We start from the raw sequence: 12,126 nt of genomic DNA on the forward strand, positions 1-12,126 counted from the left end.
AAAGAAAAAGGACTGGAATTTAGCTCAGGGGAAGAGCAGTCCTGGGTCAGATACCCAGTAAAATTTAAAAAAAAAAAAAAAAAAAAAAGCTTATGTTAACATATAATGAGTTTTTTTATAGTTATTTGAAAATGGATTAATATTTTTTAAATCCTCAAGTTTAACTGCTTTTTGCAGTACTGGAGATTAAAGCCAGGGGCACATTACCACTGAGATACAGCTCCAGCCCTTTTTATTTATTTATTTATTTTTTGTGGTGCTGGGGATCAAACCCAGGGCCTTGTGCTTGCAAGGCAAGCACTCTCCCGACTGAGCTATTTCCCCAGCCCCCTTTTTATTTATTTTGAGACAGGGTAAGTTGCCCAAGTTGGCCCTGAACCTGTGATCCTCCTACCTTAGCCTCTGGAGTCTAGAATTACAGGTATGTGCTGCCTGACTTGGCTCTCAATTTTAATTTTTTTTTTTAAAGAAAATTTTTAACTTTATTTCATATATATATATATATATATATATATATTTTTTTTTTTTTTTTTTTATGTGATGCTGAGGCTTGAACCCAGTGCCTCACATGTATCAGGCAAGTGCTCTAGCAGTGAACCACAACCCTAGCCTTCAATTTTAATTTCTAATATGGTAAATATGGATATAAAACACAAAATCCCTTTGGGATCCTTGATGATTTACAACAATGTAATGGCATCACAAGAAAAAAATCGTTTAAGAATCACTGCCTACACCAATACAAGAGAATGAATTAGGACTACATATAATAATGCAGATGACACTGGCAAGACAATCATGTTAGTGAGTCAAAGACAAAAATTTCATACATATGATTACATTTATATGAAGCACAAAAATGGGTAAAACTAAACTAATGTTGCTTCAGATGCATAAGTAGCAAAGCAAAGCAAAGATCTACATAAAAGTCACTATTGTAGAAGACAGCAAGGGATTGTGATTCCTCAATCACTTTTGAAGGAATTTATGTGAATACAGCAGTATTTTATTTCTTGATCTATATGATGGCTAGACTTATATAATTACTCATTTTATTTTATATTTACATTTTATTTGTAATAATTTTCTGAACCTAACACATTTTAAAAATCAGGGAAAGCTTCATTATCACTACAGGAAAAAAAAGGAAAAACCATAAAAGATAGAAAATAGTAAAAATATTAAAACAAAAGTAGTGTATTTACTCTAATAACTAAAGTATATTTTAAGGCAAAAAGCACTTCTAGAAGACTAGTATCATACATAATAAAAGATTCAATTCACTAAGAAGATATAAATATCCATATTCTTTTTTTTTTCCATATTCTTATATAGGTGATAACAATGCTTTAAAATATGCAAAACAAAAATTAAAAGTTATAAGTAGAATTTAATATATCTATCATTGTAATATGTAATCTAATATACTAATTGACAGATCAAGCAGATAAAAATATCAATAATAACAAAGATTTAAAACACATAATTAACATGCAGGGCAATATGTATGTATATCACAGTCCTATACCCCAAACTGGAGAATATATTTCTTTTAAAATAAAGATTACTTATGAATACTGACATGATTTTAGTGCCCAAAACACATCTCACAACATGTTAAATAACTGATAAAAACTGGTGCTTTCTGATGGCAATGGGATTAGGGTAATTAAGAATAATCTCTTAATAGTAGAGTTGAAGATCTGGTATTGCAATACCCCCTGCTTCGCTCTTGCTACTGAGGACTGCTTTAGCTATTCTAGGTTTTTTATTCTTCCAGATGAATTTCATAATTGCTTGCTCTATTTCTGCAAGGTACATCATTGGGATTTTAATTGGAATTGCATTGAATCTGTATAGCACTTTAGGTAGTATAGCCATTTTGACAATATTAATTCTGCCTATCCAGGAACATGGGAGATCTTTCCATCTTCTAAGGTTTTCTTGAATTTCTTTCTTTAGTGTTCTGTAGTTCTCATTGTAGAGGTCTTTCACCTCTTTTGTGAGATTGATTCCCAAGTATTTTATTTTTTTCGATGCTATTGTGAATGGGGTAGTTTTCCGAATTTCTCTTTCTGAAGATTCATCACTTATGTATAAAAATGCATTGGATTTATGAGCATTGATCTTGTAACCTGCTACTTTACTGAATTCACTTATGAGTTCTAAAAGTTTTCTGGTGGAATTTCCAGGTTCCTCTAAATATATAATCATGTCATCAGTGAACAGGGATAGTTTGAGTTCTTCTTTTCCTATTCGTATCCCTTTAATTTCTTTGGTTTGTCTAATTGCTCTGGCTAGAGTCTCAAGGACAATGTTGAATAGAAGTGGTGAAAGAGGGCATCCCTGCCTTGTTCCAGTTTTTAGGGGGAATGCTTTCAGTTTTTCACCATTTAGAATGATATTAGCCATGGGCTTAGCGTAGATGGCCTTTATAATGTTAAGGAATGTTCCCACTACCCCAATTTTTTCTAGTGTTTTGAGCATGAAGGGATGCTGTATTTTATTGAATGCTTTTTCTGCATCTACTTAAAAAATCATAATATAAAGCAAGCTAAAGTCAAACATACTTGACTTCAACATTATTTATTCTTTTGAATTTTTATACTTCTTTTCATTAGTGTGGGAAAATAAAAGAGAGCTGACTATATGAAAAATAACAAAAAAAACAGGGTTATTTGGGACAGAAAAGGGTGTATAAGGTAACAACTATCTTCATGGACACAAAGGAATATATTCATTCTTTCACTGAAGTGGAAAATACTTTGAAGAAAGGCAAAATCAAACTGTAAGAGGGATTAAATCTTGGAACCAGGCTAATACAGGAATCAAAAGATCTCTTCTATAGGCCACCGACTTTCCTAAAGGAACTTCTTCCCATAGGTAGAAACTAGTTATTATAAATCTTTTAGGTTATATTCAGTTTCATGATCTACATTCAAATTAAATACCTAATCGTTTGCATTAATCTACAACTCTGGAAACCAGCAGAAAATTGTTGATTAATTTATAACCAACATACATATTATACTAACATATTTGTACAATATTTCAGTAATGCTTTATATACTTTTTCAGGCTATTAGAATTTTTAAAAATTTTAAATGGATTTTCTTTCTTTCTCTGCAGTTTTTGAAAATAATATATATATATATATATTTTTTTTTTTTTTTTTTTTTTTGAGCAAACCCTCAGCAATTTAGCAAGTCCTGTCTCAAAATAAAAAGGACTGGGGATGTGGCTTAGTGGTAAAGCACTCCCAGGTTCAACACCCAATAGCAACAGAAGTATTTTTTTATTATAGGACAAACTTTATAAAACCAACTTAACTTCCAAGGGTGTTGAAAAATCATGTAACTCACTTAAGACTCTGAATAAAAATGATATCCAGTTATATCACTTTAACATATGTATTATATATTTCATTATATCTGTAAAATAATGAAAAGAAAAATGTTACCCATTAAAACATAAGATCATAAATATACTTTCCTATTAAATAAGAAAGCATAATATAAGTGAAAAATGCAGTTTAAGTCTACTTCTCAATATTATTTTCTTAATGTCTAGATGACTACAATTTGTATGTGTAACTAGAGCTATATTAGGATCTATATCCTTTTAACAATTATTCTGAGATGTTTTTAAAAACTAGATAATCATCCTATATTAAAACTATTTATGATATTAAAGGAAAAACAAAAGCTCATATAATGATAAATTAGAAATAAATCATAAAATTATAAGTATTATGTTTCATGAGGCAGATGGTACTATAATCTGTAAGATTTTTATTTTACTTGTTCTTTATAAAATTTTGAAATGATTTTCAGAAATTCTTTAAAAATTTAAGAAAATGATAGACTATATTCAATGGAAAACAACAGTGAATTTTGTAGAAAATTTTTTATAGTATTTTACAATGATTAAACAATTAGTTATATGAGTCCCATAGACTTAATTTGTTCCCTAATCATTCTAGGTCAATTCCTAGTGACTAGGCAAAATATCTTGGGTTTATTTTATGTTGATGTTGCCTCTAGCACATGTTCAAATCTAAAACAATAGTTTTCATAGTTTGCAATTTTGACTAAGGGACAATATACTTACTTTTAGAATTCTACACTATTGCTACAACACTCAGAAAAATAATGAGCTAATTACCTGAATTCAAGGGCTTCTAAAGTAGAATTGCTACAGTTTGAGGGATTCTTTTAAATGGCTGAATGATCCTTGGAGAAAATAAATAAACTATTGTCCATGTTCACATTAAAAAAGGGCCATGGCCTATTCTTAGTAGGTTAATTACTAGCTGGGCTAACCAACAAGCTCTGACTTTCTCAAAAGAAGACAAAGAAGGAAGTTCAGTATAAGAAGAGTACATTTGGAAGTTCACTGATAAGAATGCCCAACTTTTACAGGGTAAGTCTGAAAATTATAATCTTCTTTGAAAAATAACATGAGACACTGATATATTAAATAAATCAAGTATCATCTTATATCAGATTTTTGTGCATACAGGCCCAGAGAAAATAGGCAAGTAATAAGGGTTTCAGAAAAAAATTTGTGAGATCTACTGAAAACTAAAATGTTTGCCCATTAATATGCTTCTTTATTAGAACTGATCAAAAATTATATACCAGATGGATAGATCTCGATGTTAAACTACCTTTGCTGTTCAGGAGCACAGTTTATCTTCTCTACTGTTTGTGCACACCTCTTCAAATATTACTGAAAAATAGAACATTTCAATAATTCTACTAGAGCTGTTAGTGGTTATTTTTCACTCACCTTTCCTTTATTTTAATATAAAGACCATAAAGACATACAATCACTGTGTCTTTTTTAGTCTTCTTATGAGTCTAGGAAGGAAATGTAAAGTTTTGGCTCAACTGTACCTTATTGTATTCAATAAATTCCCAAACATTCTAAATAGCAGATACAGCTTTATATAAAGAAATAACATCATCAAGTATAAGAGATGAGGGCTATATACATAAAGAACATTTAAAGTATTGTACATACACTATTAGTAGGAGAATGGTATCCATAAAGTTGAAGACGCTGACATAGAGCACAAAGGGCCAAATGAAGAGTCACATTTCAGAATGAACCCAAGTACAGCAAAAGAAAAAAAGAAAAAGACGACAAAATAATCAATTAGGAAGGGCAAATCATTATGCTACATTCTATATAGAGCACACACACAATACAAGTAGGATAAGTTAAAGATGAGTAGCAAAGTTTTAAAAATCTCATATAATTAAACATTAAGTGAATCTGTGCTCATTTCAACCATGCGCATTGTAACCTGATAGCACTACTGCTTTGAGTAAGACATGCTTCTTTTAAGTATGCAGTTGTATTTAGACAGGTTTCAGCAATTTTACACGGGATGAGGGAAACTCTAGATAAAGCATCATGACAGTAGAAATGGTCTGCGATCTGCACTGGAATTCTGTTCTGCTATTATCAATGCTATGACATTATACAAGCTAAATAACCTCTCTTAGACTGTTTCTCATCCATAAACAGGTATAATACTTACCTGGGAGAACTGTAATGAGGACAAAATGGGAGTAACATTTATTATGAACATAGCACAGAGCTTAGCATGTAAGTAGTCCATAAAATGTTATGTTCATTTAACTCCTTCTCAAGTATCTAATTTTTATATGCAATATTTAAAAATTTAATTTCAATTTAATTTTGATTTGGGTATGTTAATATTTAGTATAAAGTAGAAATGCAGTTCTATTAAGTTTTACAATTAGCTAACTTTTTGAGTGTCTATTATATTTTGCATACTGTTAAACGGTTATGTATTTTAGTTCACTAAATCCCCATAAAAATCAGATATAGTCATTACTCCTGTTATCCCTTTTGTACAAATGAAAAAACTGAGGCACAGAAATGTTAAGGACATTATTCAAGAGCACACTGATAACAAGTGGCAGTTAATATCCAAACACCCAAAATCTGGCTCCTAAGCCTATGTCATGCTGCCTCTTTAATGTAATCCTGTATTTTCACAATGAGCTGAATTTTAGTTGCTTTGAAATTAATGTTTTAATGTTTTAAGAATGTGTAGAATCATACTGTCATTTAAATAGCATCTTGACAGCACCACTTTGTGTTCCAGATAATCCTCTATACTTAAAACAGTATAAAATAAAGCTTATTAGTTTAGATTTGCATTATTTAAAATGTGATTGACAGTAATTTAAAATTAATTATCATTATTATTAAATATAGTAATGAGCTGTACTGCTGAACAGTACTGTCAGTCAAAAGCAGAACTAAGCTGGGTGCAGAGGTCCATGTCTGTAATCCCCTGGCTTGGTAGGCTGAGAAAGGAGGATCAAGACTTCAAAGCCACTGCTTAGCAAGGTGCTGAGCAACTCAGTGAGACCCTGTCTCTAAATAAAAAGATACGAAATAGAGCTGGGATGTGGTTCAGTGGTCGAGTGCTCCTGAGTTCAATGCTTAGTACCAAATAAGAGAAAGCAGTACTAAAAATTATTCCTATATTAAAAAATAGTTCTGATAGTTAAGTTATATAAATGAGACTTTAGGAGCACTATTCAAATCATATAAGATAAAAACCTTTGAGGCGCCTGTAGAGATCAATGACTTTAGTAAGCATTCCTTTACATATAAACAAGTTAAGTATTACTTGAAAGTTATTTTTATCTGTTCTTTAAAACTAAGTGTCTTTACCCACATATTTGTTAGGGAATGCTGTATTGATCTATATGCATATAAAACAACACAGCTTAGGATATATTATTGTAATTTAGAATTCATAATTTCAAGTAATGAGATTTTACTGTGTCATTATTATGAAATATTTGCATTATATCAATATTAATTTTTTTTACCTTGGCTACAATGAAGCTCAAAGAGAAAAGTTTTGTGCTTATACTGTATATTTTCCCAGTGTGTACTGTCTGCTACTTGATGCATGTGTTTTAGTAAATGTTAATGATTAGAATCATATTGTAGTTTTATTGGAAGATCCATAAATCTTCTCTGGAAGTGCAATAAATAAACAAATAAATAAAACAAGTACATTTCTATCCAATAAAATACTATTTGTTACTAAGGAATATCAAATTCATTAACATAATTCAATCTCCTTAAATGATTTTATTTAACAATAAAATTATATTCAGTGAATTACAGTTAGAGGTAATCTATCAAAATTAGAATAACTGTTTATTCTTTTAATGTATTATGTATAGGAATAAAACTTAAGAATGTATTAAATTTTCTAGTTGTCTTTGCTATTACTTTAAATGATAGCATTTACAGGGCTATTAACATCGATTTATTAGTTACAATTTGGAAACTATGAGATCTAAATTAAGTAGTGAACTACCTAATACTCCTTCCTTCCTTCTTTTCTCTTTCTCCCTCTCTCTCGCTCTTTCTCTTTCTTTTTCCTAATACCCCTTTAATACTTCACTAACATTATAAGCAGAACCAGTTTTTTTTTTTTTTTTTTTTTTTCCTTCCAGTACTAGAGATTGAACCCAGGGGCGCTCCACCACTGAGCTACATTCTCAGTCTTTTACATTTTTTTTTTTTAATTTTGAGACAGGGCTTTGCTAAATTGCTGAGACCAGTCTCAAATTGACAATCCTCCTGCCACGGCCTCCTGGGCTGCTGGAATTACGGGCATGCCCCTCTGCACCAAGCTCTTTGGTTTAAGGCAGTCTTCTATAGGTTTTGTCATAGTGCATTGATAATTTTATCACAAACTGAATTTATTAAACTAGATAAAATTATATAATTCATTAATATACTGGGATTGAATATGGTGCCCCACTGCTATCAATAATTAATGTTTAAATAAAAACTAATATACATAACCATAAAAATAATATAAATAAAGTTAATTATTTTAATTCCTATAAAACAAATTATAGGGGGACTAATTTGCAAATGAAACAATTATCATTTACATGTCTGTATTTCTGACATCTAAGTAGCATCTGAAGAAATACAGTACAGTGGATAAAAGTGTAGATTTTAGAGCTGGCCATACTTGGGCTCAAATCTTGGCTTTCCTATTTAATAGCTGTAAAACTTTGGAGATGATATTTTCTAATTATCAGTTTCCTCATCTATACCTTGTGGACAATAAGAGAATTGCTGGGTAGATAAAATGAGTAAATACATGCAAAGCACCTACTATATAGTGCCTGCAGTAATATCTCTGAACTCATTTGTTATTTTTATTACATGAACTGACCTGTTGTTAGGCTGAAATAATTGAGACAAACAACAACAAAAAAAACTGATAATAAGATGAAAAGAAATGCTGCTAAATTCTAACTTCAGAGTAAGACAAAAATATTACACATTTCTGAAAAAGAATCTATAATATGTATTTCTAAGAATGTAAAAACCCCACATTACTATGTTATATTTGCTTCAACATTCATATTGTTATATTACCAGTTCACTCATATCATAATTAAATCTTTGCAATTCACCTTTAAATTTATACATGCATAATGATCTGTATTAATCTACTGTATGATATACCCTTCATATCTCACAGATAACAATAATATGAATGAAAATGATTTAATGAATGTGACTATGGGTACAGATATTTAATATCAATATTTAACATAAATATTGATATTGATGCATATAAATATTGAGAGAATTTTTCTACATAACAATTTTAGAAAGTTTTCAAGAAGGGAACAGCTCCAAAGTTCTAACTTTAATTACTGTTTCTCAACATGAATAAAGTAATTCTCACCTGGAAAACCCACCTGAAACTATTATAAAGTATTTCTTACCAGCATTGCACGCTTTTCTTCATCTCCTTTAGTTTCTCTCTTTTCATTTTTTTTTCCTGAATATCTCTTGAAGCTGAAAGGAAATTTATCAAGAGTCAAATATCCAACAAGTGTTTTGAGACACCTACCTATCACACACTATGCTAAGTATATTTTCAAAACAAAGAAAATAGTTTCACCAACCATGAATATTTGGACAACTACTTCAACTTTTTATTTCATTTTACACAACAGTTGAAAGTCAAATAAAACATGCTACCTCCTAAGACTTTAGGCTTATACAAATAACTTAGACCAATTCCACCTCATGCTTTTAGAAGCTCTTTGCAAATGGGCGAATTATCATGTATAAGGCAGTAGTACAGCAACTGAAAAGACCAGACCGCAGGTTTAAAGTAAGGAAACGTTTTTGTAAGAGTGTAGAGTAGAGGACTAGGGATGTGGCTCAGTGGTTGAGTGCTTGCCTAACATGCACAAGGCCTGGGTTCAATCCCCAGCACAACAAAACAAAAACCCCAAAACAAGAATGTAGAGTAGAAACAAATAGAAGATCGGTATGAATGCTTTTACCTCCCATCTCCATAAACAGACAGCATTCCAAAAGTCCTTTATATAAAGCAACTTAAAGGGAATGAGTTCTCCAAGTTAATCTTTATGTCAGCAGAGTGGAATTTAGCAGTGTTGACATAGAATGCTTAGTCAAAATTTCTTAGATAAACAGGTTCATTCTGAAAGTTTCCTAAATACAGTTATGTACTATTATAACAAAATTACATTAAAATAAACTTGTCTCTTTTAGCATATCTCCATCTATTGTGATGAAACTCAGAACTCCCACCTTTTGACCATTCTGTAAAGCACTAGAATGAGGATTACAGTTCCAATGGCTCTGGTTCAGAGAATATACCTAGGCAAGGGCTATGTGGATGTTAGTTTAAGCTTTTTGATAAATCGCAGTAATTAGTCTGCTTGTTTCCCTTTGAAAGGCTACTAAAGAACTTTTGATGAGGATTTTTATTTATTTTCTCTCCTACCAGAGAAAAGAATGGTTTAATTTGTGTTCTAGTCTCTGAAGTAAATCTGAAGCCCTTTAAGAGGTTTTCTGAAAGATTTTTAATGGTTGTGTTACAAAGGGAAAAATCCCCAGAAAATAAAATGACTATGTGTGACTTTTTTTCCCTTTGTTTTTATGTAGGTGAAGACAGAATTAAACATAAATGTTAAGGGTAGACCTTACTACTTTAAGGAAGAAAATAATTTTCATTTTAGAGCAAAAACATAGGAATCTTACCATAGAAAAAGATGCAGGATACATAGGTAAAAAGAGAAAAATTCTGGAAGAGGAAGTGGGAAGATAAATGAGCAGCTGAAGACACTATCAGACCAGCACTAAGGTTGGACTGAGGTGAGAAAGATCTGCCTAAGACCTGTCAGTCCTTATTCAAAGACAATGGAAGAGAATAGGGAAGTGGATGCAAGACTGCAATATAAGGCACCAGTGAGTGCGAGATAAGGAAAAAGGGAAACTATCAAGTACCTGTATTGAGAAGGAAGAAAAAATGCTTATGGCAAATATTTGTGACTAGGTGGTTGATATAATGGAGAATGAACAGTAACCTGGGCAAATATAATCTCAGGATTGCTTGTTATATACCCAATAGAAAATATCCAATATACTCCAAACTTCCAACTAGTATATACACAATTTTAATCATCTTTATACTATGGACACAATATAAATTGTTATAATGTAAATATTATTGAAAATGTGAGTATATATTTATTTATTAAAGTTGAAGCATACATTTTTCATTCCTCTAAAGTAGTACTTTGACAATGCAAAAGCATAAACATATAAATAAGCAATATTTAATTATTGATAAAATGCAGCATACAATATACATACCACTAAAAACTCCTTTTTATCCACCATCTCATTGCCATCAGTGTCAAACATGTTGAAAGCTATTCTAAAACCTGCATGTGGCTCTGTCATAAAAAAATAGAAAAAATTCATGAAAAAGAAAAATGTATTTTAAAGTACAAAAACCATATTACTTACAAAGTTTCTCACATACTATATCAGAAATATTTTCTTCAACCAAGAAAATAAAAGCAACATGTTACTATTATTTAAATATAACAAAAATATGAAGACATAAATATAATAGCAGACTTAAAAACCAAACTGATAATATACTTTAAATGTCTGTATATCATATAGCAGGAAAGGAAAAAGTTGACTACTTTTATTCTAAAAATAAACAGTAAAAGTCTGTTAGTTTGTTAAAAAGAAAATTATCAGTTTATCATATCTGAAATAGTCTCAATACTTAACTACTTAGAGTGACAGAAAAAAATAAAAATATGACACAATGAAACAGGCCCAATTTGGAAAATTATAATTGAAATGACCTTTGGAAATAAAGGTCAAGGATGAGAGGTTACAGATTTGGGTTTAAATTTCTAAAGGCTTCAAAAATAGAAATAAAAAACAAGAGGTTTAAAGATGTAATTCCCAATTCCTCCAAAAGACAAGAAACAATTGCTTTTCTGAAAAAGCCTTTTAGAAGTTAAAATAATAAAAGGTAAAAAGGAAACACTTATAGACAGATAATGAACTGCTTTAATTTTATGAACCTTAAAACAAGGTTCACTCTTTTCCTCTTTTTACTTTTAGAGGATAAAGAAGAAAACTGGACAGAAGAAAACTTTAACATGTTCTTCAAAGAGAAGCTCAGTACACATTGTAATGTATAAAGCTGCTCTCCCCACCCTTTCTGATGCAGCCATTTCCCCGCCTCCCAACTACTGTCAGTCTGTGAACATCCTAGCTAGCTCTTGGTTCATCAGTCAGCTTGCAAGTATCCTCCGTTATTGGTCCCATGAGCCCAGCGGGATTCTTAAAGATAGCTTCACTGCCATCTTTTCTCACTTGTTTTTCCTCCTCCTTGCTTTCCACTCTCTCTAACTCGGCACCCTTTCTCCTTCCTTTCTCTTTTCCTCTCTTACCCTGCAGGGAGACATTCTGTTTGCTTAATAAATTCCCTTATGTGATTTCCCGTGTCTGGCGTAGTTCTGCGGGATTTCCTTACACACATGCTTTCTCAAAAGATTTGACTTTTCTTTTGACATGACTAGCATAAAGTTTAAAAAAGGACCCCTGTCCCTCCCCATTACAGATACACTTGCTGTTGACCTATTGTAAATCTTGAACCTGACAAAGGAGAAGCAGATAGCCCTACTAACTTAACCCATAATAGCTATCTCTGAAAATAACAGAAACAATAAGCCAGTCCTTTATGAT

The 12,126-nt window shown here is 31.2% G+C and overlaps 1 protein-coding gene across 1 annotated transcript in view; it reads right to left on the reverse strand.

Annotated features, from left to right (window-relative positions):
• Positions 1-12,126, reverse strand: part of Micu3 (mitochondrial calcium uptake family member 3) — a 107,994-nt gene that overhangs the window by 34,827 nt on the left and 61,041 nt on the right. The window contains 4 exon segments of the mRNA XM_047549164.1: positions 5,026-5,064; positions 8,820-8,873; positions 8,875-8,892; positions 10,726-10,808. Of these exon segments, the coding sequence (XP_047405120.1) occupies positions 5,026-5,064; positions 8,820-8,873; positions 8,875-8,892; positions 10,726-10,808 (194 nt within the window).

This window comes from Sciurus carolinensis, chromosome 4, assembly GCF_902686445.1.
Source record: "Sciurus carolinensis chromosome 4, mSciCar1.2, whole genome shotgun sequence".
In the NCBI taxonomy this organism is placed as follows: domain Eukaryota; kingdom Metazoa; phylum Chordata; class Mammalia; order Rodentia; family Sciuridae; genus Sciurus; species Sciurus carolinensis.